Source organism: Leuresthes tenuis, unplaced genomic scaffold (assembly GCF_036924035.1).
Source record: "Leuresthes tenuis unplaced genomic scaffold, fLeuTen1.0.hap1 SCAF_20, whole genome shotgun sequence".
Classification (NCBI taxonomy): Eukaryota; Metazoa; Chordata; class Actinopteri; order Atheriniformes; family Atherinopsidae; genus Leuresthes; species Leuresthes tenuis.
In genome coordinates this window covers 16,748,852-16,776,716 of record NW_027325374.1, presented here as the reverse complement: position 1 = coordinate 16,776,716, position 27,865 = coordinate 16,748,852, and the positions used below count along the sequence as shown (strand labels likewise).

General features: G+C 43.7%; 1 protein-coding gene across 2 annotated transcripts; it reads left to right on the top strand.

Annotated features, from left to right (window-relative positions):
* On the top strand, positions 1 to 27,865 carry ep300a (E1A binding protein p300 a). Of its 2 annotated transcripts, none has more exons than XM_072373884.1 (31): positions 1 to 505; positions 2,482 to 3,164; positions 6,449 to 6,628; positions 6,848 to 7,178; positions 7,510 to 7,623; positions 8,851 to 9,081; positions 9,290 to 9,395; positions 9,539 to 9,664; positions 9,989 to 10,106; positions 10,323 to 10,464; positions 12,067 to 12,141; positions 12,374 to 12,459; positions 12,720 to 12,875; positions 14,144 to 14,686; positions 16,026 to 16,446; positions 16,655 to 16,773; positions 16,911 to 16,974; positions 17,244 to 17,419; positions 18,681 to 18,769; positions 20,183 to 20,263; positions 20,624 to 20,680; positions 20,782 to 20,859; positions 20,971 to 21,038; positions 21,202 to 21,352; positions 21,633 to 21,779; positions 21,891 to 22,004; positions 22,120 to 22,285; positions 22,456 to 22,623; positions 22,735 to 22,896; positions 23,697 to 23,978; positions 24,117 to 27,865. In XM_072373884.1, exons 1-31 carry the CDS (start codon positions 412 to 414, stop codon positions 27,306 to 27,308), a joined length of 8,520 nt encoding a protein of 2,839 aa, XP_072229985.1. In that variant the 5' UTR covers positions 1 to 411; the 3' UTR covers positions 27,309 to 27,865. The 2 variants fall into 2 exon arrangements, with proteins under 2 accessions (XP_072229985.1, XP_072229984.1); XM_072373883.1 differs by having other exon boundaries at positions 7,510 to 7,629.

Genomic DNA, 27,865 nt, shown 5'->3' with positions numbered 1-27,865 from the left:
TATTCACCCGGACTCCGCTGGAAAGGAGGCTGAAACGACGGATGCAACCATGGAGGTGATACCCGGGAACAGTTTATTTACATCCGAAGCGGCACTTTAAGTTTAGAGGGAAGCCGATGCGAGTGTCTCCCTCTTCACTTTTACCGACCCCCTCCTCCTCCGCTGGCAGAAATTTATAAAGAACAAAAAATCCGACGAGGGAGGGAGGAGGGGGGTTGATATACGCCGAGGCTGAAATCGAGAGGCGAACCCAGGGAAAGAGGAGTAATTTGTACTCGGGACTTTCCCCCTCTTAGTACCCCAAAAGGAGGGGGAAAAGTCGCAGTATTGGAAACGAAGAGGAATGAGCTTCTGAGGGCGTGAAAACGTCTGCAATTGTGGATACTTTATATATTTTTATTTCGAAAAAATATGGCCGAGAACGTTCTGGACTCTGGCCCGCCTTCAGCCAAAAGGCCTAAACTCTCCTCTCCGGCACTTTCCGCCTCCGCCAGCGATGGAAATGGTAAGTTTTGTGTTATGATAGAATTTGTTACGATGTTATACGTTAACTTTGCCATTTTCGGCGGCTTGTTTGCTTGTAAGGGGGCGAAGACGCTGGATTAATCTTCTGTTTTTGTCGTAGCTTGCTAACGTTAGCATGCTAGGAGTGTGTGTGTCGGACGTGACGAAGGGCTCACCAGCTAGCTCACATGCTAACAGCCATTTTAGCCGGAGGTAGCTGTTACCCACGGGGCTAACGGTAGGCTAGCCGACTGTCTGCGAGTCCACAACTGACGGTCCCGTGCTTAATGGCTACTTCAGCCGGGTTGATTATAAACTCAATCCCAAGACAACTTAGTATAAAGTTTCTGTTGTCTTATAGCTTCACAAAAATGACAACCACCTACAGATACTGAAATCATGTCTATTAGTTTTTAATGCTACCAACGTCTTTAAGCACCATGTTTTGGCCCCTGACCGAACTAAAGTGAGTTGTCGTTGATATCGTTAACGTTACCGACAGCAGAGGCTGCTGATAGTGGTGTTGCTAACCGTTTGGGAGAGAAATTAAGGCCCAAGGGTCCGAGTGATTGTAAAGCTTAAATTAGCATTGTTGGTAGTTTTTCTTTCGATTGACGGCGTATGGCAGCAGCTGGAATTATGGCCTAGGAGGAAAACTGGAGCGTGGATAGCGACATGCCTAACCACTGAGATGCAAACCAGGGAGTCAAGTTAACGTGCAAATACTTCTTCATCACTTCGTCATTTTTTTAAAAATCAACCTTTCTGCGACGATCAGCTGCGCGTTAGGCTGTCTGTTAAGCACTGGGCTGCCATTAGGTTGACGGCGAAATCATCCAGTCGTTGCACATTTTTGTTACGTTGCATTACATGTTTTGAGGATCACTGCAGTGCTGTCAAGAGAATCACTAGCGTGCGAGGATGCAATTTATTGCTCCCAGCTTTATTGTTCTCAGAGGTTATTGTTGTGCTGCATGTTCAGTGCCAGAGTTGATTTGGAAAAAAATAAAAGCATACAACGGTGATCTAGAACAATTAATTTTCACACAATCTCTCGTTATAAATTCATAAAAGGTGAGTAGTGCAGCTACGTGATTATTTTTATGGCAGGTCGGTCATGTGATTTACAGTATAATTATTTTTTAAACATCAGGAAATTGTGAAAATCCTAATGTTTAATTGGTTCAATGAAGTCTTTGAATGGGGGGGTAAATAATCAGATCAAACGAAAGCCACAGTTTTGTTATGTGATGACACTGAACCTGCTGCTCTAAATATGGCTTTAAGATTTATTTTTTGGGTTTTTCTGCCAATCATCACCCAACAGAAGTACCTGCCACCACAGAGTATTCAGTTTATGTCAAGTCAAGAATTTACTTTTACAACTCATTTATTTCTAAATGTTGAGTGGACCCAACAGCTATGTGAGCGATACGAGGGGTTGTTCTCCATTGTGATGCCTTCTTATGATGCCTAAGTTGTGTACAGTTGAACTCACTGGAGAGAAACTGACACAGTGAGTGCGTCTTTATCAACTTTGTTTTGTGGCTTTAGGTTACTTCTATGAAATGCCCCACTTGTCGCCCCGACTGCACAAAATGGTCTTTGCAACATGTTGCATTTTCTTTATTAGAAACTCTCTCAGCAGGCCACATTTGTGTGCGTATTTGCATATGTGTCTATGCATATACTTTCATACAAAACGTACATTTGAGTTTTGAAATTCACCTCCACTTTTGTGCTTTGTTGTGGTATGCTTGGTGGCATTTTATTCATTTCTGATGAGACAATTGGTCATAGAGTGCTTAACAGCTTTTATGTCAAGCACGCAATTGCATTTTCACCCAATCATGCTGAAAAATGAAGGATTATACCAGCTTAACATGGCTGTGGCTCTTTGTCCTCTCCTCGCCCTTTCCAAGCTTTGTCTCCCGTCTCATACTCCTCCCTCCTAAACTTTGCATTTCTTCGTTTCAGATTTTGGTTCACCGTTTGACTTGGAGCATGACCTCCCAGATGAGCTTATCAGCTCTAATGAACAAGGGTTGATCAATGGTGGGGACCTTAGCCAGCTGCACACCAGTCTGGGAGGACCTGCAGGGTTGGGTCCTACAGGGGGAAATGGAGGGGCAGGAGGAATGGGTCTCGGGCTTGGCTCTGGAGTTCCTGGGGGTGTGGGTGGAGGCCAGGATGCAGTGGCCAAGCACAAACAATTGTCAGAGCTTTTGCGTGCAGGGGCAACTGCCTCAAATCAGCAAGGGCATCAAGGAGCAATGGGAAGCCCGGGAGGCTCCACAGCCATGGGGCAACACTTGGCGAACATAAAGGCATCCCCGGGTCAAGGGCCTCAGCAGATGATGGGGCAGCAGCAGCAGCACCTTTCCCCTCAGCAACAGGCCAGCATGATGCAGCAGCAACAGAATGCCGCTGCTGGAATGATGAGTGGCATGAACAGGGCCATGATTGGAGCGCAGCAGAAAGCCAATAATGGACAGCAGCAGCCAGGCATGATTGGGAACCAGGTGATGAATGGCTCCCCCAGGATGGGCTTTGGTAATCAGGGAATGGCTGGCAGCAGCAACCTGTTGGCTGAGACCCTACAGCAGCAAGGAGCTGGGCAAGCCGGGATGAGAGGCCAGCCACCTGGAGCAATGAGCAAGGTAGGGACTCCTTAAAAGATCTGGTTCATTAATCGCAGAAACTATGTAACATTCCCGCTGATTAATTTGATTAACTTTATTGATTTATCCTTTATATGCTCATTGACGTTTGCCTCAAGATTATCAAGTTCATTCTTTAAAACTGGCCAAACAACAACGAAAAATAACTTATTTAGACAATAGGTAAATGTGTAATTATTACAAAAGGTGTTTGTACTCATGTTTCTTTCATGTGCAGTTAGTTTCCTCCTTCAAACTTATACTAATACTAATACACTTTAAAGCGAGAGGCTTTTTAGCTTTCTGTTATATAGCGCCACAAAATGATTACTTTGGGTGTATGACTAAACTGTTAAAGGCATGAGCATAACACCTGTTTGTTAGTTTCTTGTTGAAGTGGCAGAAAAAGACTTTTTGCGTGACTGACAGTTCCATGGAAGTCACAGCAAAATGTTGACGTGGTAGGCCGCTGCTGACTGAATGTGGTAGAGACACTAATGTTTGATTTAGTCCGAGATGAGCAGTGAGAAGGTTACCAGATCAGGAAAAAGAGAATTATGCAGTGGAGCAATGGTGATGATGACAAGGGGGTGAAGAAGGAGACGGCAGGAGGAATAGATCATCGGTTTTAAGGAGAGAAAATTGTCACTTGTGGGGGGGGGGGGGGGGGGGGGGGGGTTCATTGGTCCTAAGCAAATTAAAAGTTTGAGTGATAACAGCTAGCATAATACAATGTTATGCCTTTTGGAGGTGAAAACACTGTATTCACCGAGGCTTTGATTAGGACTCAGTCGCCCTTTAAAAAAAAAAAAAAAAAAAGATTTTTAACCCAGCATCACAAAAAGCGGTTAAAATATTGACTGGGGGTTAGAAAAAATAAAATCCTGAAAATGATGCTAGCCTTGTAATTCACTTAAGTGGTGGCGATGCTGCTGCCACAAGTACAGACGCAAGAGTTCTATGGAACAGCTTCTATGTGAAACAGCCAGGATCTAATTCACCCGACTCAAATGCTGTCTACATATACCAGAGCAAACTTTTTATGGTTTTGTCATTTGAAATGTCTAAATTTCCAAAACATTACAAATTGACCGAAGACACCACAGGCTGAGTAAATGATGGAATGAAGTTGTTCTCATCATTTAATCCCAATGGGGGTGATATCTTGTCTCTGCAAGACATCCCATCAATCCAAGTCTTTTTCACTCGAGGGAAATATGGACCATTACGCACTGTAGGTGCAAAAATGCATTTATATTGGGGAAAATGTATGTGTTTTGTTCATAGTGGCATTCACAATAGAATCTGTATAAAAATGACAAACTCGTGCCCTATGAGGAGCTAACGTGTCCAGATTTTCTGAGACCACAGAGAAGCACATATTAGATTATCTGAATATGTCACAGGAGAGCCGCACAGCTTCACGACTTACGAACCATAGCATTGAATGTTCTGATTTAAATTTACCATGGCAAAAGGGTTTGAAACTATACTATGAGTAGAGGAAAAGGGTGAATATTCTGGTAAACCGCAAGAAATACACGATTCCTCGAGTAACTTGATTGCAAAAAATCCTCGATGCAAATTTTTTGCTTCCATGCTTCAATTAATCTACACAAAAATGTTCTGCCCATGTTTCCAATGCGAACGATAGCATGCTTTTATACATTACTGATACAAAACTTTACCTCTTTAAAGGGAAAATGGCATTTGGCATTGCAGCGCTTTGAATGTTTCAGTTGCCTACAGTCATACTGGACGTACAGTCCAACATGTCCTCTCCTTAGGAGCCCCAATGTTTGTTCACACATTAGGTGTTTTGTATTGCAAACGCAGCAGATCATGCTTCATTACTCCAGTGAAAATGGTCAGGTTTGTTTTTCTTTTCCATTTCTCCAAAGAAAGCTACTGTCTGACATCATTCGTATCCCTCAACATTCAGGGAGACGATGAGCCCCACAGAGTCTGCGTGAGCTCTGCTGACAAAAAGCGTCATCATCAGCGCCTTTCTGAAAAGTTCCGAAACATTCATCAGAAAGCTCTTAAAGGGGTCGCTCAAAAAAAGGCGGAGTGCTTTGAATCAGACGCCGAATGCAGCCCCTTTCGTCGCGGTTGTGTTCACTGTCGTCATTGGTGACAACTGAGAAAATACGCCGGAGGCTTTCGTTAGTGGCAGACTTGATTTGATGGCGTGAAAGAGAGAAGGGAGCAAACTGATGACGAGCACAATCAGAGAAACGGCCGTTTAATGCGGTCCTTAAAGTGAAACCACAAGAGTTCACAAGATCCCAGATTATTTACAGACAACGGCACACGCTAAAAAGAAGGACAAATTATGTTTAAAGTAAAAAAAAAAATCGATGAATGCAAATGTTTAAGATAATCAAGATCTCAAAGACCTGTATGAAAACAACTGGGTGAAACTAACAGAAATGTGTTATTTCTACATTGTTTTTCACCATTTGATATAGCTAACTGACAGCCTGTTTACACTCTTTTAATGATGTCGCTCATGTCCTCTGTTGTGGACTTGTTTTTTATCTGCCTTATTCAATTTCTGTTTCGAATGCCTAAAAGGTAAACAGCAATTTAGTGGAGACAAAGGTTTATGTTTATTATTAAGCTATTACTGCTTTAAAGATAAACAATGAGGCAATTGAATCATTAATGCAATTGTTTGTCAAACACTTGATCATCAGCTAAAACTTCGTATTTAGTTTGTGTTTACCAGGGGTAGGAATCTTCAATAAATTTCTATCCATGTGGAAATGTACATTAGTGACACCTTTTTGGATAAATGTTGTTGAGTCGCTGTTATGATTCAACAGTACCTCCCTGGGCCGGTAATACCAAATGTGTCAATAATGTGCCTGTATGGCTCACCACAGCTGCCGGGGTTTTTTTCAGACTTTGAGAAATGGCTACATTTTCTGACCTCTTCAGACTGCATCTTAAGATTTCCCCGCTGTGCTTTATCGGAATGCAGTAAAATCATTTTTGGACTTGCTGAAATAAGTCTCATCTCTGTTTTGTTATGTCTAACAAATATGGTTACAAGGTGTTCTGCTTAGATTTCTAATCTCTGGTACAAATTGCAAGATTATGGTGCTATATTATAAAATGTAGGTCCATGTTTTACTTGAATGCTTTACACGAAAGGTGTTCTTTGTAAGAAGACTGTAATTTTAGGTCCGCTTTTCCTTTTTCATACAGTATGACTTTATTTTGCGCCTTCATTAAGACTTTTTTGTGTGTCTTTCCTTGTTTTTATTGCGTTTTGCCAGATGGGGATGATGGGGAATGCAGGGGGCCCTTTTGGAGGTCCGTATGGAAGTCAAGGAAATCAAGGTGTGGGAGCTGCGGGGCTGGGCCCTCAACTCCAGACCAAAGGTCCCATGGCCAACAGCCTGGCCCAGTTTGGTGTGGACAAGAAAAGCCAGCCCATGCAAGGAATGGGTGCCATGGTAAGTTCATACAGTTTGACACTGATAGTGCAGCTGGTGTTGTTTTGTCATTCTTGTTATGAGTTGGCAGATTTCAGTTGATTACCAAAGAGACAGTATTTAACTTAATTTAATCATATTAAACCTTTTTTTCTTTTTTTTTCAACAATCCTGTCATCTTCTTCTTAACTTGTCACATACATTGCAGTTTTTGGTAATTCCCTCCCACTTTGCTTCCAGGGCACCCAGCAGTCACAGGCAGGAGTGGGTGGTCCATCAGGTGGACCCGTAGGAGGAGCCCAGGGGATTTTGCCTGGCACTCAGGCAGGTCTGGTAGGGCCCGGTGGTCCGACCTCTGCAGCGTCTGCTGCGGCTGGAGCACCACCAACAGCTGACCCCGAGAAGCGAAAGCTAATCCAGCAGCAACTGGTGCTCCTTCTTCACGCACACAAGTGCCAGCGGCGGGAGCAAGCCAACGGAGAAGTCCGACAGTGCAACCTGCCCCACTGTCGCACCATGAAGAATGTGCTTAACCACATGACTCACTGCCAAGCTGGCAAATCCTGTCAAGGTGAGTGAGTGATGCATGATCCTCAACTCATTGTTGTATCTGCAAAACAGCCTAGTTTTTATTATACAGGCCTTATCTTCCAATGAAAAATGACATTGGACCACACTGGAACTGTAAGGTTCTTGGACACATAAGGATTAAACTCCATGTTTTGGTTGTGCAGACAGCGCATTGCAACCGTTTGTTGATTCAGCAGATCTTTTTAGTTAAAGTCTGGCACTTCTGATTTCAGTTTATTTTTCCTCCTTTGGTCTCACTCTGTAATCTTTTGTTATGCATTTACGTTGTGTTTTCCAACTTTCCCTGACACTTTGCTCTCTTTCATTCTCAGTGGCTCACTGTGCATCCTCAAGGCAGATCATCTCTCATTGGAAGAACTGCACGCGGCACGACTGTCCTGTCTGCCTGCCACTGAAGAATGCTGGAGACAAGAGGAATCCGCAGTGTGAGTGTCTGTATCTGACCAAAACGTTGTACCTACACATATTTTTTTGGTTTAAAGTATACAGTGTTATCTGATTGTGTTTTTTAGGTTATTTTGCAAATATATGGGTGGGTATAAATGGGTGTAAACTATGCTTACAAATGTTAATGGATGCATGCGAATCTGGGGGGCAAAAACCATGACTGGCAGTCATAAGATTGTAATAAACTTTTCTGTATGTGCATTTGGGATCATTTATTAATTCTTTTTGACTCATAAGTTGGAAAAACTCAATCATAAAGCACCATTTCACTGTTCAGAGTTTCTGTATAGACGATATATCTGAATGGTGTTGGTTGATTTACTGCCGACAGCAGCATGGTACTAAGGTTAGTTTCTCTGGGTTCACAGCTTCACAACAAGTTTTTACTTTGCAATCTTCCACATTTAACAGAAATGACACTCGCAATACAAGACACCTCAATCCGATCCTTTGTCAGAAATAGTGTTGCGATCTCAATTTTCCGTCGGTAGACTAAGTGCAGTGAAATTTTGAAGCAGTCAGCAATGACAGATTTATTTATATAAATGACGTGTTCTAAGCTAACGATTTAATCATTTCTAGCCGCTGTCCCAGACTAAGTTAGCTGTCATATTTCTAAATGAGTAATAGCACGGATTGATGCACATTATCGAGAATGTCATCGAGCGTTTTTTTTTTTTTTTTTTTTTTTTTTGCTGAGGAAAATCTGCGTGCCGACAAATCCTGCTCAGAATTATGTTCTCTGTGTAGTTTTTTAAGATGATTCGAGGGATAAAAGTTCTGCATTTTGAGATCTAAAGAGACTTTGCTGGTTTTGGGACTCGCGGGATCTGAGTCAGCTCTTTAACTAGCACGGATCCTCCTTCTTCTTGTGGCAAAGGGCTGTGATTTCCTTGCAATTTTGAGTTTATTGCCTTGTCTTCTCTGTTTAGCCAAACAAACAGGGTTGAGTTCTGCTTTCTGCACCTTAGTTGCTGCACCTTTGTCAATTTGCACAAAAACAGTCTTGTCCAGCTTTACTTTGGGCTGGATTGGAACCAACAACTTTTTGTGATCTGATTTGCAGTGTGAAGCGTCATTGTACAATTTTGCAAACATTTGCACAAGTATTAATATTCTATTCTTAAGAACAAGTGTTTATTTTTTTTAGAACCTGATGCATATGTTGGATGATTTATTGACCAACTCCTCTCTTGCCTTTGCAGCTCTACTTGGCGCGGCTGCTGCAGGACTGGGCACCTCTCTTGGGGCAGTTCCTGGTAACCAACCAAGTAATCCCAACCTCAACCCACCCAGCCAGATTGACCCAAGCTCTATAGAAAGAGCCTATGCTGCCCTGGGCCTCACCTACCAGGGGAACCAGATTCAGGTTCAGACTGCTCAGCCCAACATGCCCAACCAGGGACAGGCTGGCATGAGGCCTCTGAATCCAATGGGTAAGTCAAACTGGAATTAGGTTCCTTGCTTGCCTCTTGTGGTGAGCTCTGTTGAAAGCGCTAGAAAGTTTAGAGCATCTGAAAAGTAAATGTCTCCTACTTTGGAGACTGATGACATGTAAGTGTACATGTTGAGGAGGAAACCTTGTTCACTGTGGATAATGTTTAAATATTAATTTTTTTATTTTTTTATCATTTCCATGCATAGGCGTCAATCCTATGGGTGTCAATGGAGGTGTTGGTGCCTCCACTCAGAGCCAACAAGCAAGTCTGCTGCAGGATACCATGATGCATCTCAATGTGAACAGCCAAAGGTAAGAAGGAAGTAAACGCCACAAAACACACACATGGCCAATTCCATGAATTCCATCTATCACTGGCAAGTGCTTCCTTTTTTCTTTTTCTTTTCTTTTTTTTAAAGAAGTTGTTTAAGTGTTGTCCTCCCTGTCTCTGACAGTCTGCTGAATGATGCTGGTGGGGTAGGTTCCATGCCCACAGCAGCCCCCCCCTCTGCCACAGGCATAAGGAAAGGCTGGCATGAGGACATCACGCAGGACCTTCGAAACCACTTGGTGCACAAGCTGTGAGTATTAATTCGAAACTCCATGCTGAATTAAGTTTTGTTTTGTAGCTGTATGGTGGTTTAATGCAGCCCCAGTTTGTGCCTGATGCATACAGCAGCTTGTAGCCTACACACGCACTGATGCAGAATTTGTCTTTTATGAACAAGACAAAACTAAATGTTTACTACAATAAGCATGTATTTGTTTAGGCACTTCTCAAAGACACATGCACACACAATGCGAAAGCTTTTCCTAACAGAGCTACTTGCCCAGCACTATAAGGACTTTGTTTCAACCTGTCCCTCATCCCATTGCTTCCCCTCTGTTTGCTTGCCAACCCACAGTGTCCAGGCCATCTTTCCAACTCCAGATCCTGCTGCCCTCAAGGACCGTCGAATGGAGAACCTTGTGGCCTATGCTCGAAAAGTTGAGGGTGACATGTACGAGTCAGCCAACAGCAGAGTAAGTTTCTCTCTTCTTTAGTTCACCAAATTTCTCAACAAACTATGAGAAAACTTCAAGTAATTTTGAATCATTAGTTTAAGAAAATGAGTCCGTTTGCTATTGCAGAATGAGACTGAAAACCTAGAACATAAGATTTATGAAATGCTGATGATGATACTATTAATGCTTTGTGTTCCCTTATTGTCTTACCCTCTTTTTTTTTTTTTTTTGCAGGCTGAGTATTACCACTTGCTGGCAGAGAAGATCTATAAGATTCAGAAAGAACTGGAGGAGAAGAGGAGGACCCGGCTGCAGAAGCAGGGTCTGGGCCTGGGGCCTGCTGGCATGGGTCAGCCCCAAACTGGGCTCCCTCCAAGTGAGTAGATATGTAGCATACGTAGACTGGTATCAACCGATGTCAAACTGGGTTGCATGTGCGAGTGAGAATTTATCTGGTATATTATGACATGCTGAGAGAACTGTTTTGTATCTTGCACCTTTCATGTTAACCTTTAACATTGGTTTCAGTTTGTGAATGCACATTTAGTTATGTAAAAAAAAGAACATGTTCAGTTCTAGTATTAAAGAAAATCATGTGGTCCTTATCCAGTCTTATAATTAGGTAAATACAGCCTAAGATAATGAACAGTGCAGTAAGAAAGATTATTCTCAAGTAGAAAACAGACAGTCGTCAATCTGCCCCAGAGTAGAGTTCCCAGCAAGTTCAACTTAAGCTCCTACCAGCTCAGGCCTAGAAAAACTACGGAATACTCAAGAGCTACATCTCAGACTCTACAGGTTGCAATCTACATGTAAAAGTTCATGTCAGTACAATTCAAAAAGACACACGGCTCTTATCTCTAAAAAGAAACAGCGCTTAGGCTTGTAAAGTTGCATTGAATGAACCACAAAACCAGAAACATTGTTCCTTTGACAGACGAGACCTAAATGGAGATCTGATGTGATAATGCACAGCACCAGCTTTGGTTAAGAACCTAACTCAGTTTATGAGCATCAATACCTCATACCAACTGTCAAGCAGCCAGAGGATCGCTGGACATCTTGGCATTCATTAAGCTGACCACAAATTCATTGTGTACCAAAATTCTGAAGAGGCCATCAGCCCGACAGTTTTTAAGCTTCGCTGATACGGAGTCATGCAACAGGACAGTGATCCCAAGCACAGCCGCAAATCAAACTGAATGTCTGAAGAAGAAGGTGTTGCAATGATCCAGTCAAAGTCCAGACCGTAAAGCAATTGACATGCTGTGGCAGGACCTTAGAAGAGTTGTGTATCAACGAATGCTGCAAATTTTTATTAGCTTGAGCCACATTGTAAAGAAGAGTGAGCCAAAATTCCTCCCCAGCGAAAGACATACTTGATAATGTCATACAGAAAACAACTACAGTTTCTCTGAGTCTGACCTTGCGGTGAACTTGCTGGGACATCCTCTCCTGGGAAGATTGACAACCGGTCTTCAATGTTTTTTACTTTTGACTGATGTCTTTCCTCCTTGGCGTTGTGTTAACACACACCTGAACGCTCCGCACCGGCAAACTACCAAAACTCCTGCAATTATAGAGGCGCTCACACTGGCTGATGATCACTTGATTGAGTGGACTGATTAGCAGCGCTAATGCCTATGGAAGCAGTAAGGGTGGACTGAGCATTGCACACTGCTTCGGCATTCTGAATGAGTTCTTGTTAAATAAATGACAGTTTAATTTGTCATGTGGTGCGGTTCATCTGATGTTCTGTACTCCTAATTTCAATGCCAAACCACGTGATCTTTTTTTTTCTTTGAACCTTAGAATTCAAATAGGAGGAACTTTCTTTTTTAACATAGATGGATGGATGGATGGATAGATGGATAAATACCGAAGGAAATTGTGGACTTGGCAGCATTTGCATCAATAAAGCAAACCTCACCATAACTACATTCATCAGTTATTGACGGTCTCCATCTCATTTTTACAGATGGTCCACTCCCTGACCCTTCAATGGTGCGACCACCTGGACCAAATCAGATGGTTAACAGAATGCAAGGCCCAGGTAGGGAACTCCAAACCAGGAGACATTATTTTACTTCAACATTTTGATGTGTAATAGGGAAATTTCAAAGCCCAAATATTTGATCACAGATCGAAGATGCTGTAGACGCTGCATTGTGTTAAACCCTTCTTGTGTGATATTAGGCCTTCATTTCAGCACATGTATACGAGGCTTGTGTAGATTCCACATAAAATATCTCTGGTAAATGGTAACTCCCTTTTTGTTTTGTCAGGTATGACTCAGTTCAACCAGATAGGGATGCAGTCTATGACCCAGAGGTCCACACCCCCTCTCCCCATTGGACCATCTGGCAACCAGGTCAGTCTGGAACACACAATGTAGAATAGAATAGAAAAAATCATCCCCCAGTGTTGGGAAATTCAAAATCATGTAATACATTGTTTTTTAATCCACACAAATCGGGTTCACTGAAGAGAATCCTTGTGCATGGGCTATTACAGTATTTTTCAAATACTTTTTGGTAAAGAAATGCACATTTGGTTGTTAGCAGCTTACAACAAAGTGTTCTTTAAAGCTGCGTTGAAGACTTCAGCAAATGTTCCTTTTTATACTTCTAGATGATCGGAATGGTTGGACCCAGAGTGGGGCAGCCCAATGTCAACCAGCTGCAGAACCAGTATCTGTCCCAGGGACAGTTTCCTGGTTCAGGACCTGGAGTCGGAGCAGCTCAGTCTGGGATGGCCCAGCCTGGAGCGCAGGGAAACATGACACAGGTAAGCAGACCCACAATTCTTCCCCCCCTTGTCTTGGATATTTTAATTGTAGATCTGTGACCATTTACAATAGTCTTTACCAAGAGCAGAGTTGATCCCGAGTATTCATTTGGTCTTACAACGGGTCTAAACAGAAAAAAGTTGCATGAGCAGCTGCAACTAGTTCTGCCCAGCCGCACAGGTGGTGGTCAGGTACAGTGTTGGTCACCTCAACAATGCACAGCAGTAGTAAATGATTGCATCACTGCAGAAAGTGCACATATGTAGAAAAAGAAAGTACTCAAGTCAAATGTCCATATAAATTCCCATCACAAGCTGTTTAAATACAGTTGCCTTTAGGTAGAGGAATGTAAAGGTGTGCTAAAATAACCCTGCCACATAGCCAATATGAAGACGTGCTGCTGAATAAGATACAAAATGCCTTCCTTTTATAGCCTTATAACTTTGTAACTTATTGTAGTTCTAAGATGTACACAAAGCTGTACAGTTATCGTACCTAGATCTGTTTTGTTTTTTTTGTACATTATCATCAGACAGCATTACACTTCACCGAGAGATGTGTTGTAAGTGAAAGTAAAGGCAAGTTGCTGAGCTACCAAACTTTCTTATTTTAAAGCCCCAGATTTCCCTGTAAACGCTGCCTTTGACACCATCTAATACCGCAATAGCCCTGTCTGGCCCAAGGGTATTTCCCAGGCCAAAAGCCCTGACTCTTAGCCCCAAAGGGGCCAAATCAAGTCCTGCCTGAGCCCTGGAAGTAAGTGTGGAAAAGCTATTAGCTTTGACACAAACTCAATCACCAGCTTAATAAATGTTGCTAATGATTGTACTAGTGGGCTTAAATTTGAGAAAAATTGACTAAAACGATTGCTCTGGTTAAGGGCTAAATATTTACTTTTGTTGTGGCGATGGGGTTGTGTGTCATACTTTTCATCAAGAGAACTCTGATTGTTGTCTGCAGCTAAGACACTGACTATGCAACAAATACTTGAGACAACCAGACCTTAAAAAAAACAAAACATGGAAATATTCATTTAAAGCTAGCACACCACAAACCTGGGTGCTGTGGACAAACTGACTGATTAATGTAGAAGCTGTTTTGCTACTTCTGATGCATGTGAGACAATGGCTATGAAACACTGTCATTTTAAAGATTTTCATACATGTTTAGTGTTCTTTAACTGTACCTTTTTACGCTTCTCACCTCTGTGCACCCCTTTTGTGTGCCTGCTGTTTTTAAACTACTGTCTTGTCTTTTCTATTCTCAGACACAGATGGGAACTCCTCCCTCTCTCTCAGTTCCTAGTCCTCTAGCGCAGCCAGGCTCAGTCGGTGGAGTCTCCACAGTGGGGCCAATGGGTCCCCAGAGCGTGGGTGGTGGAGGTCCCAACTCATCTGTAGGAGGTCCTGCTTCCTCTGGGACTCCATCTAACACAAACCAGCAACCCAACTCCATCCCCCATTTGGGAGCAATGCGTGGCAGCTCTCCCTCTCCTGCACACAGTCGATCACCTACACCCCACCAAACACCTCCCAGACTAGCTGGATCCCAGACTCCACAACCACACACCCCTAGTGCACCGCAGTTGGCACCGCCTTCAGCCCTTCAACAGAATCAGCACGGTCAGGGCCCTGGCTCCAACAAGCCACTCCAGCAGCAGCAGCAGCAGCAGCAGCAACAACAACAACAACAGCAGCAACAGCAGCAGCAGCAGCAGCAGCACATAGGGCCCACTGGTTCGACCACTCCATCTCACCCTGGACTGGCTTCCAGCACAACACCACATAGTGGACAGTTACCACGCACTCCGGTCAGTATTGCATCGACTTGAAGGCTTAATTTTCATTAAGAACAATTTATATTAATTCTGTAGCAAGCTGATCATGTTTTATCCCTTTATTTATAATATATGCAATACTGTTTAATTAATACTATAAACCTTTCAACCAAATTAGCATTGGGTATGGCCACCTTGCTCTAAAAATTGACACCAATCCTCCTAGGTACATTTGTGCAGTTTATAAATACTCTTGATGAGCAGATTGTGAAGCATCTTGAAGAAATAGCTTTTCTGTGGCTTCTGTGTCTCAGATTTTCTCCTCAGAGCAGCTAACCCCATACTGGCTCTATGATATGGGGGCATGTCTTTTTTTCTCCGACTGTACGTTTTTGGTCTTTGTCACGCTACAGAATGAAATGGTGCAGTGTAATTGTTTAGAATCTGACTACAGTTCACAACATTTCTATGAGCAGTTGTAACAAATTTTCAAGTTCCATTTGCAGAAATGTAGCTCCACAGCTGCTGCCATTACCCTGCAGCGAGCTATCTGCTGTGAGCACAGGAGCCCGAACGATGTATCAGTGGGCCGATAAGATTGTCGGGTATATTAGCCTGCAACACATAAACCATATCGCGTATTCGATGTTTTTCATTTTAAGAGAAGATTCAACTCAAGCGGTGTTACTATCCAAAGATGGTTTAAAAATGTGGGGGGGGGGGAAACATCTCAAATCATTTCTCAGTTCTGGACGACCTAATCGAATTTTTAAAGTCAGTGTTTTAGTTTATTCTCATTTTAGTTTAACCTAAAAATGAGCATGTTTACTAGTGTACAAGCATCCCACTGGATGCTGAGTGTGTTGAGACGGCTTTGCTTAAGCTAGTACAGTTTTGATGGAGAAGTCCTTTTCGAAAGTCTTTTGGGTTTCCAAGGCTGGACTTCCTGTTGTCAAACCGGCCTGTTCTTTGTTTCCTTCGAAAAGCTCGCACAAGACACCTGGAGATCCATTTGTGCTAAATGTCCCCCTTTCAGGAACCTTGCTGATGTATTATGACCATCTTGTGTTGTTCTGATGTGCTTCAGTGTTTAAATTTAATGCTGTCGCCTCTTCAACCTTAAGTACTTGATTCCACAAAGTTGGATCCAACCGACACACGTTGCTGTGTGTAGCAGTACTGTAGTTTACTTGATAATAATAAGACTAAACATTCTTACCGTTCCCTCAGTTATGATTACCTGTTGATTTATTTCTTTGTCCTTCTGTTTTACATCCTATTTATTTAGTCCCTTTGTTCTCCAGTGTGCTTCACTGTGTCACATCGATCATTTTCTTGCACCTGACTTTGTTTTTCTTTGTTTCATCTGTAGTTGTCCCAGAAGGGCTCGTTCCCAGCAGACAGTCAGGCCCTGACTCCAGCCTCTGTCAACAGTCTGGACACTTCGTCCCAGCAGCCACAGTCAAACACTTCAGCCACCAACCTCGAACCCAAGACGGAAGTCAAGCATCAGGATGAGGAGGAAGAGGGTGACGGGGGCAACTGTTCCAAAGGAGGCAAACTCAGCAATCACAAAACGGAGGAAAAGCCTATGAAATCAGAACTGAAGAAGGAGGACTGTTCTGGAGAGGGAGGTAAAGGAGTTCCTATGGATACGTCCACAACATCACAGACAACAGGAATAAAGATGGAAGACAGGAAACCGGAGGTGAAGAAAGAGGTGAAGAAAGAGGTGAAGGCGGAAGAGGATACCTCGGAGGCAGTTGCGCCACAGACCCCAGTGAAAAAGAAGAGTATGACGAGCTTTAGTTTTTGCAACGTTTTATTTTGTTGTTGTTTGTTTTTTGACATTTCAAACAATTGATGTTGGTCCAAATTAGAGAATTTGTTATGAAATCCCAAAGACTAAACAAAGGTGTGAGAATTTATTTGCTGATTCAGTACGGCTCATTTTAGCTTCAGTCACCTCATTCTCGTCTCTGATCTCCATCTTTTTCTTAGTCTTTAAGCCGGAGGAGCTCCGTCAGGCGCTGATGCCCACACTAGAATCCCTCTACAGACAGGACCCAGAGTCTCTGCCCTTCAGAATGCCCGTTGACCCACAACTGCTATGCATACCTGTATGTATCACTCCTGATGTTGAAGTCTTGCATGCTTTATGAGCGCAATGAGAAAGTTTCCATCTCTTGACTTAATCAGCTTTTCTGGACTTACTGTGTGTTATTAATTAATTAACAAACAAATTGTGTTGTTCCAGGACTACTTTGACATTGTAAAGAACCCCATGGACCTATCAACTATCAAACGAAAGTTAGACACAGGTATGTGTTGGTTGCTCTGTAATCCAGTGTATGTTCATTGCTAAGAAACTTGGTGAACTATGTTAAACGGTAAATAAATCAGATTTGTATAGTTTTGTTATGTATAATTCCTTCTTCAGTTCTTTTATTTAATATGTTGTGCAGATTTAATTTTTTTTTAGTTTTTTTTTATAAACAGTGCTTCCTACTGTTTTTATTTCTCTTAGGAGATATCGTACTGTGACCACTGTCTCTTTACTTCATCACTGCTTTTTGTGGTTTGATTTAAGGCCAGTACCAGGATCCCTGGCAGTATGTGGATGACATCTGGCTGATGTTCAATAATGCCTGGCTGTACAATCGCAAAACATCGCGAGTCTACAAGTACTGCTCCAAGCTGGCCGAAGTTTTCGAGCAGGAGATTGACCCTGTGATGCAAAGCCTCGGCTACTGTTGTGGAAGGAAGGTGAGACAAAGTGCTGCATGAGTGACACAAGGGCTCTTTTTTTTGGATGATTGACAAGAATTGGTCATGATTTAGTAATGGTTCCTTAACTGTAGAAAAGATTAACTTAGAAGGAGATGTTGGTCCTGATGATGTCATTTTGACAGAACTTGTCAGAAAGGAGTAAAAAAAAAAAAAAGAAAAGATTTTTAGCTGTGTATGTCAAAATAATAAGTGAATAAATGTAAGAAATATGAAAGAAACTCAAAATTGATTCTGCATGAAGATACAGGCAACAGTAAAAGAACTGGACACGAGTGAGATGATATGTAGTATGTGTTTAGGATGTTCTTCATTTTCTGGGCAGAGTATCCAGATTAATGCAGTCAGCCATAAACTCAAATAAACTTCAACTTTACAGTAGCGGTGCCAGCTGCGATGAGCTAGCCGTGCCTCAACAAGCTCATCATTTAGCAACAACCATCATGCATTCCTGAAAGTCTGGGAGAATTACTGGATTTTCTTCTTACTGCTAACAAGAAAAAACCGTTGAACCCATCTGTCTTACACAGCACTGTAAACTCCTCCCATTTCCAAATGTTTATGCTGGCAATGTGCCTGTATCAAGATTCTGTCTAAAAGAGCTGGTGTTGCTGAAAGTTTTAATCGTGTTTCAGATGCAGACTCTAACTTTGCTTATTTGTGTCTGAAAATGGAAGCGGAGAATTGGGTTAATGGCTAAATTTGTCCAGGGCATCAACATATCACATTTCAGCTCTCATTAGAGTGCTATTTTTGTATTTGCAGACAAATAACAAAACTGATTGGCTTGTGATACGAAAGCCTGGATAAAGGCTTGACTTAAGGCAAAGTAGCACTTGACCTTCGTTTTGTTAAAGAAAAAAATGTACAACTAAGCAAACAAATCGCCATGGGCCAACTCCTGTGGTGGCCGTATGTTTCTTTTTCTTTTTCCTTTTCCCCACACGTTACAGTATGCAAGTCACTATTAGTGACCACTTAAATTGTTCTCAAAGACCATAAAAAGCAGCCCAATTTGTATCATTTTGATACAATCCCACGATTAGCGTTTGAGCTAGCTGCTTCACTCAAAAGCCACCTCGACTTTGTATGTTTTTCTGAATTGGGGTACCGCAGCCCTGGGATTTTTCCGTCAAATGTGTGTTTTGTTTGACCAGCAGAAGTCTGAAGAGCTGTATACCGTTCTTGATAGTCATGACATTCATATGTTCTGTGTCCTGTTTTTGCTTCTGTCCATCAGCTGGAGTTCTCTCCTCAGACACTGTGCTGCTATGGGAAGCAGCTCTGCACTATTCCCAGAGATGCTGTTTACTTCAGCTACCAGAACAGGTACGGATGGAGGGGACGCAAAGTCCAGTAATGAAGGGGAAAAGTCTAGATGCGTTAAAGGAGGAAGAGATTGTGGGATGGATTATTTAAATATGTAAAGGCTTATTTAAACAATATTTAGAGTGTATTTGGAAGATACCAAGTGTTTTATCAACATATTGATGTGATTAATATTGTTTCCCTAAACGATTCCCTTCACTTCATGTTCCCCACATTGTTGGTTTTTTTTTTTTTTTTTTTTTTTTAAACCTCAGTGTGATGCTTAATACAGACATTTTAACAGTCAGTCCTCTTTTCACACAATTTAACTTGAATCAGCTCGGTACTGAGTTTGCGAAATAGTGTCCGTCAGTGGGCCGGTTCCCTCCCAGCGCCAGGCATTCATGTTCATCTGAGGTCATCTGATCGCAGATGGACCGCTCTGTCTGCATGCGTTTGGATTGGCTACTCAAGAATGGATCTCACGCCCTTGCTCAAATAAATGTGTAGAACATTTCAGTTCGACTAGACCACATTTGGCCTTAAGCCCACGTTGGTCCCTAATGTGGTATGAGGGACCGGATGTCATGGCATCTATGACATGCTCTGTACTTTGAGCTGTCTTCCTGTGATAGGTTCACCCAAGATGTTGATGCTGCCTGTGAACAGGGCCAGTGTTTACTGAAAAGGCTGAACAGGCAAAGTGGAGGAAATCTTTTTTTTCCTGGTGTTAGAGGAGTTTACATAACACCATGTGAACTTGGTACAGTAAACATGAATAAGACTTAGGTTTTTATCAGTGCTCTTTCAGCATGATGGCCTCCATCTTTCTTCACCCTGCCTGTCTTTAGACTTTTTGTACACCCATGAAAACCTTACCGCAATCTAAAAGGACCGACTTTAAAATGAGCTGCTTGTACGAACAGCTGAGCAGTTGTCTGTGCTTCATATTTGTCCAGTGTTACATGTATGACGTCCTGTGCTCCAACTCCCTGCTCAAGTTCTCCTGTTTAGCTTCTGTCGACTCTGCTCTGATGCTGGTCGCTGTTGCTCGCCCTCTCATGTTCAAATTGCTAATCTGTACCTTTGCCTCGGCTCTCTGCTGCTTGTTGTCTTGGATGTTTGTCTTGTTCTGTGTGACCCGTTTGTCCTCCCTTCCACTTGTTGTGATGTCAACTTTGGCTTGCTTTTGCCTTCACCTGCAAACCCATCCCCCATTTCCTCACCTCTCAAAATCATGACTGGCTGTTGCGATGACGACTCCCTGCTGTCCTGCGCTCCTACTTCCTGCACTCCCTGCTTGCTTCGCTTGTGGCACCCTGCCTTGCCCATGTCCCGTACCATTTGGTGACTGCCCTTCCATGCGCTGTCTGTGATTGACTGTGCTGTGGGGGAACGGTGTAGTTCACCAAAATTTGGGCTTATTGCTAACAGGTACCACTACTGTGAGAAGTGCTTCTACGAGATCCAGGGGGAAAGCGTATCCCTGGGTGATGACCCTACTCAGCCACAGACGTGAGTGTTAGTCTATATGATGATCACCTCTTCTTCATTCTTAACCGTATCAGCTACACAGCAAGCATATACCACATGATTTTTGGTTTTGTTGTCCTGTCCTATTATAAGTCCTGTCAAGTGTCGCTGTAGCAAAGTACATTAAACTAAATGATGATGGAACAAACATTACATCTTTGTAAAAGGTTGCGTTGCAAAATGATTATTTCAGTCACTTTATGTATGAATAAAATAAATTGGTGCCATCACCTGTTTTTTAGCTTTACGATATATATTGCTTACTGTAGCCTGACCATTGTCTTTTTTCCCTGCCAACATGTTTGAATTAATTTTTTTTTACTACGTCTGTTATGATTTCAGGTCAATTAACAAGGATCAGTTTGAGAAGAAGAAGAATGACACACTGGACCCTGAACTGTGAGTCTACTGCTGGCCATGTCATATCATAGAATTGGAGAGAAATTAGTCTCAGGGGCTTTCAGTGTCGTTTGTGTCCTCATGTGTGTCCCTGGTTTTAGGCTTGTTGAATGTATGGACTGCGGGCGCAGGATGCATCAGATCTGTGTTTTGCACAATGACACAATCTGGCCATCGGGGTGAGTAACTTTCTTAAGGTTTGTGTGGGTTTTCTGCCTATTAGCCAAATGCTGTTTTGGTTTTTCTTTTAAACTCAATTCCGCTGTTCTTTTTTCTGTCTGCTTTACCAGTTTTGTATGTGATGGCTGCTTAAAAAAGACAAATAAGACAAGGAAAGAGAACAAGTACTCTGCCAAAAGTAAGTGACAATGCTTTGATCCCAATGTAATTTATCCCACTTTTGACCCATTTATGTTTGGAATACTTTAGGATTTTCTTCATTGGTATCGCTGTATGTTCCTCTTAGCTGTTTTTTTTTTTTTTTTTTTTTTTCAATTGTTCACTAACTCTCGCACAAACAGGGTTGCCCCAGACTAAGTTGGGATGCTTTCTGGAGTCGAGGGTGAATGACTTCTTGAAGCGTCAGTCCCAAATCGAGGCTGGAGAGGTTTTCATTCGCGTCGTCCACGTCTCTGACAAAGTGGTGGAGGTCAAACCAGGCATGAAGTCCAGGTAAAATAACAAGCCACGTGAACACCAGTACCAAGTAGAGGAAGAGATTCCTGTAGGAGCTTAATGTACGGGTAAAAGAGCAAAATTTTGGTCTCTAGGCTCAAATGATATAGTTTTGTCTGAATTATTGAAGTTTCTGTTTAAAAGTGAAAGCATTGTGTTGAATTGATTAGCCTTTTTGACTTTAATTTAGTTGAGTTTGTCTCTCTGTTTGCTCATATTTTGTTGCTGCAGATTAATGTTTAACGGTCTGTACGATTATTCCGTATTTTGTCTCCAGATTTGTGGACAGCGGCGAGATGTCGGAGTCTTTCCCATACAGGACAAAAGCCCTTTTTGCGTTTGAGGACATTGACGGTGCAGACGTCTGCTTCTTTGGCATGCATGTCCAGGAGTATGGGTCCGACTGCCCTCAGCCCAACCAGAGGTAAGGATTCTAAAATAAGCACTTTGTTAACCTTATTTGTTTTTGTGACGTTTGTTTTAAAAGTTGTTAACACAAAACTAATGTTTTCTTTTTTTTTTGTTACTCTCTCAGGCGAGTGTACATTTCCTACCTGGACAGCGTACACTTTTTTCGACCGCGCAGTCTTAGAACAGCAGTTTACCACGAAGTCCTCATTGGCTACTTGGAGTATGTCAAGAGGTTGGGGTGAGTTCTGCTGCACAAAGTGGGAAGTTGTATTTTCATCGCGGTAAATGAATGATTGCTCTTTTCATTCATGCTTTGTGGTCATTGTCTCTTTTCTCTTCTGTGTCCTCCTTAGCTACACCACTGGCCACATCTGGGCTTGCCCACCCAGTGAAGGTGATGACTATATCTTCCACTGCCACCCTGTCGATCAGAAGATCCCGAAACCCAAACGGCTTCAGGAGTGGTACAAGAAAATGCTAGACAAAGCTGTGGCAGAGCGAATAGTACACGACTACAAGGTACACATAATTATAAAAGATATTATATTTTGAAGATGTAGTTCTGTTTTTTAGGATTGCGACAAGTGTGCTTCTCTTGCCTCGTGTTAGTGCTCATGTACAATGTTTGCAATGACACATTGTATATTTGAGCAAATGCCTAAATTTCTTTTGTGCTTTAACCTCTAAAGGATATCTTCAAGCAGGCGACAGAGGATCGCTTAACAAGTGCCAAGGAACTGCCTTATTTTGAGGGTGACTTTTGGCCCAATGTGCTGGAGGAGAGCATCAAAGAGCTGGAGCAGGAGGAGGAGGAGAGGAAAAGGGAGGAGAACAGCACTTCCAATGAGAGTATTGATGTAAGAGCGAATCCCTCTTTACTGAACCTACAAATATTCTGCTTTGTGGGTCGGCACAAGAATCGATTTGTTTTTTAATTGACCTTTTGTTGTTGTTGTTGTTGTGCACAGGACACAAAAAGTGACAGCAAAAACGCAAAGAAGAAGAACAACAAAAAGACGAGTAAGAACAAGAGCAGCTTGAGCCGAGCCAATAAGAAGAAGCCAGGGATGCCAAATGTCTCCAATGACCTTTCACAGAAACTCTATGCCACTATGGAAAAACACAAGGAGGTATGAGGAGGAAAAAACATGGCAGACACTCTCTGCATTTACTTTTAATTGAATTGTCACAGCAGTTCACCATTGCCATTAATTTGAAGCAGTATTTCCTAAACCCAGTTGTGGTCAGTCATGTTTCCGAGGACTACAATTACCCCACATGTGAAGCTGTAGTGCTTGTGTGTGTCAACACCAGCCTTTTGGTTAATTTTAGTGCTTTTAAAGAAATGTTATTTCTTCTGTTCTTTCCCTGTTAAATGAACTAGTCCGTGGGGTATTAAAAAGTCTTAAAACATCTAAAATCCAATAATTTGAACTTAAGGCCTTAAAATGTTTAAAATTTTCTTAAAATTTCATAAAATGTCTTAAATACGACTTTGAAAGGTCTTAAAATGTAGAGGCTTCTGGTGTTTTTAGTTAGCTTAAGCATTTTGTATTCCAATGTGAAAGAGCTGTAAATAAAAAAAAAACAACCTATACTTTGCAAGTAATTCTGGGCCTCTGAGTTTCCTTCATGCCTTTTGTACTTTTTTGCCCGTATGGTTTTGAAATTGGTCTAAAATTGTATTCATTATGGTCTTAAAAAAGTCTTAAATTTGACTTGTTGAAACCTGCAGAGATGGCAAAAGTAGATGATTCTGGGCTACTTGCTCATGCTGAATATGTTTGGGAGACTTGGTGAAGGAGTGGAATGAATTAGAAAATGTGAAAATGGTTCAACTATTTACTGGATTTTCTTCTCTTGGCACAGATCAGAAATCATTGCATTTTTCTTCTCTCTCATCTGCTGTCCGTTCTTTCTCCTGTCCCAGGTGTTCTTTGTGATCCGGCTGATTGCGGCCCCCATGGCGAATGCCTTGCCCCCCATCGTAGATCCAGATCCCCTCATGGCATGCGACCTCATGGATGGCCGTGATGCTTTCCTGACGCTAGCACGGGACAAACACCTTGAGTTCAGCTCACTCAGGAGGTCCATGTGGAGCTCCATGTGCATGCTGGTGGAGTTGCATAACCAAAGCCAGGACCGCTTTGTTTACACGTGCAATGAGTGCAAGCACCACGTGGAGACTCGCTTCCACTGTACTGTTTGTGAGGTAAGTTTGGGAATTGAAGTTGTTTGAGTGGGACTGATGAGTTGCAATTAATATATTCAGGTTTTATAGTTTGTTTTGCTACAGTAAAACCTGCATTGTCTTACATGCTTAACTGCCATGTTTTGCCATTTGTTCCAGGATTATGACCTCTGCATCACGTGTTACAACACTAAGGGCCACGAGCACAAGATGGAGAAGCTTGGCCTCGGCTTGGATGATGAGAACAGCAACCAGGCTGCTGCAACCACACAGAGCCCCGGAGACTCGCGTCGTCTCAGCATCCAGCGTTGCATCCAGTCCCTCGTCCATGCATGCCAGTGTCGAAACGCAAACTGTTCACTGCCGTCCTGCCAGAAGATGAAACGCGTCGTTCAGCACACAAAAGGGTGCAAGAGAAAAACCAACGGTGGCTGTCCCATCTGCAAGCAGCTTATTGCATTGTGTTGCTACCATGCTAAGCACTGTCAGGAGAACAAGTGTCCTGTTCCATTCTGTCTAAATATCAAGCACAAGCTTCGCCAGCAGCAGCTGCAACACAGGCTGCAGCAAGCCCAGATGCTAAGAAGGAGAATGGCCAGCATGCAGAGGGTAGGCCAGCCCACGGCAGGAGGTGCACCTGGGGGAAATGGCCTGCCCTCTCCAGGAGGCAATAATGGAGCAACTGGTCCTGCTACCCCTACATCAGTTGGCACGCAGCCTCCAACTCCACAGACACCCACCCAGGGTAACATGCCTGCACTTCCTCAGCCGCAGGGAGTTGGGATGAGTGGGATGGGAACTCCAGGCCAACAACTGCAGGTTCAGCAGCAAAGTGGTGCCATTCCTCCTCAACACCATCTCCATCAGTTTCAGACAGTGGGTGCAGGTGGGATGATGAGTTCTCCTCAACAGCAGATGGTGCCTCAGCTGCAGCAGCAAGCGCCCAATGTCCAGCAGCTCCAGCAACAACATTCTGGAGGGTTGCCTTCATACAACCCCAGACCAGCCGGAGCATCTCCTCTCCACCAGTCGCTGGGAAAACCTGGACTGGGTCCAGCCACTCCACCTCAGCAGCAGCAGCAACAAGCAAACCAGGGACAAGGGTCCATGCCGGTCCATGTCCGTCCCCCTCTGGCCGCTGTAGAGACGGCTCTAAAAATCCAGCGCCTTGCAGAGACCCAAAGACAGCAAGCCCAAGCACAGATCCGGGGCTTGGGACAGGGGGGCATGATTCCCTCGCATCCTCACCCCCAGAACAGCCAGGGCCAGATGGGAATGCCCCACATTGGGGCCCAAGGCATGCCTCCCCAGGCTCAGGGTGTTGTTGGAAGAACTATTTTGGACCCACAGCAACAGGGAATGCTCGCTGGAATGCAGCATGGTAGCCCTCAGTCCCAGTTGCCACCTCAAGTTCAGCAGCAGCTGCAGCAGGCCCAGCAGATAAGTGGTGGACAGCTTCAGCCCACAAACCAGCAGTGGGTTGGTGGGGGACCACCTATGAACCCACAACAAAGGCAAGGCATGATGGGTCACATGACACCACAGCAGCAGCCAGGACTTCCTCAACAACAGCAGCAACAAATGAATCAGCAACAGCCTCAACCAGGAAACCGTGGGTTGATGCAAGTGATCGGTGTATCGGGAGCAGCAACGGGAGCATCTGCTTCAATAGCAGGGGCAGCTGCATCAGGAAACTTACCCCAGGCAGCATTACAAGAGCTCCTGCGAACACTGCGCTCCCCAAGCTCACCCTTGCAACAACAACAAGTCCTCAACATCCTCCGTTCCAACCCAACCCTTATGGCTGCTTTTATTCGGCAGAGAGCAGCCAGGTATCAAGGTCAGGGAGGTCCTGGAGGAGCAGGAGGACCCACACAAGGAGGTCCAGCAGGTGTGAGGTTCCCAGGATCTGCTGGAGGGTTGCCTGGTGTAGGTGGGCCTGGAGCCAACCAGCTTGCTAATTTGGATGGACCACAGCAGGTTAATGTAAACCAGACAGGCCAGCCAGGGATGAATATCGCTCAAGGTGGAGCAGGGGGAGGAAATATGCCCACTATGGCTCAGCTCCAGCAGTTACAACAGCAACAACAGCAACAACAACAACAACAGCAGCAGCAGCGCCCAATGTTGCCAGGGAATCTACAGCAACAGCAAATGGCTGCATTACAGCAGCAGGGAGCAATGCAAGCAGGGCAACAAGGAAACATGACAAATATGAATCCCCAGTACAGAGAGTTGATGAGAAGACACATACTGCAGCAGCAACAGCTGCAGCAACAGCAGCAGCAACAGCAGCAGCAACAGCTGCAGCAACAGCAGCAGCAGCAGCAGCAACAACAACAAATGGGAAACCACGGGCAGTTCCAGCAGCAGCAGCAAGGCCAGCAAAGTTTCATGCAGCCTGGCCAGGGACAGCCTTCATCTCAGCCTCAGCCTGCAGGTGGAGGGGTTCCCCAGCAGCAGCAGCAGCAAGGAGGACCACAGACTGGGCCAGGACAGCTTAGCCAGCAGCAAGGATACTCTAACTCCATGACACAAGCGCAAGCTGCACTTCACCAAAGGCTCCAGCATCAGATGCAGATGCAGCAGCAGCAGAAGCAGAATTCAATGGGTGGTCATCAAGGACAAGATGTGGGGCCCAGCGGGGCTGCTGGAGGACCACCGCACCAGCCTGGACAAGGTGGATCAGGGCCGGGGCAACAACAAAGCGGAGTTGGAGGTGTCGGTGGTGGGCCTGTGCTGCCACAGGCGTCCCAAGGAATGCTTCACCAGAACATTCACCAGAGACTTCTGCAGCAGCAGCAGCAGCATCTCGGAGGGGGCTCTCCTGCCCATCATAGCAGCCCTATGAGTCCCCAACAGCAGATGGCCCAGTCACCCCACCCCCATCTTCAAGGACAAGGAGGACATGGTCCAGCTGGATCACTTGGCAGTCAGGTCAGGTCACCCCAGCCCTCACCTCGGCCGCAGTCGCAGCCTCCACACTCCAGCCCATCCCCACGCATGCAGCCCTCCTCCCAACCGCAGCCGTCACCTCATCGAATTTCCCCACATACCCAGACTGGGTCACCGCACCCGGCCCACTTAAGTCAACATCACCCAAGTATGGCACCACCCCAACCTCCGCAAGCCCAACAGCAAGGGTTGCCCCAGCAGCAGCCGGGCAGTTCTGTAGATCCCAGTCAGTTCAGCTCAGAACAGAACTCTATCATGTCTCAACTGAGTGGGATGACGGGAATGCACGGAGGACAGGGCGGGCAGTCGGACATGTTGGGAGGGAATAATAACAGCAGCAACAACAACAACAACAATCAGGAGCTGGGGACGAACATTAACCACAACCTTATGTAGCCTTGGTTCCATACTGTCTGTCTGGATGCTCTGATCTGTCGCCCCAAATGAAAAACTGCCAGGAACGGACAGCGAGACGGGACTCTTTGGGGTTTTAGAAGTTTTTATTTTTTATTTAAATATTTTTGTGATGTATAAATATGAACTGAAGCTTCCTTCCTATGGGAGATGCGACATTAATCTTAGAAGTCAATAAATGAATAAATTAAAACAATGGTAAGTTATTGCTGTTAATATATATATCTATATTTTTTGCCAATTGTGTACAAAAAAAGGCAGAAAGGCAGTGTTTCAGGTGAAGATATTTCTTCCTTAAGTATATGACACAATATTTTTGGGGACTGCAGATTTTTGCCTTTTTATGAAGATTTTTAAGACTTCAAATGTGGCTAAAAATGAGAGTGAGTTGACATTTTTTTTAATTTTTTTTTTATATATATATATATTGTTTTCTTCCTCCTCAAAAACCCTGTCATGATTGTATCTATTTTGCAGAGTACGTTTATTTTACTTCTATATTTTGTTCCCTTTATGGATCGTTAAAAAGAAAAAAACAA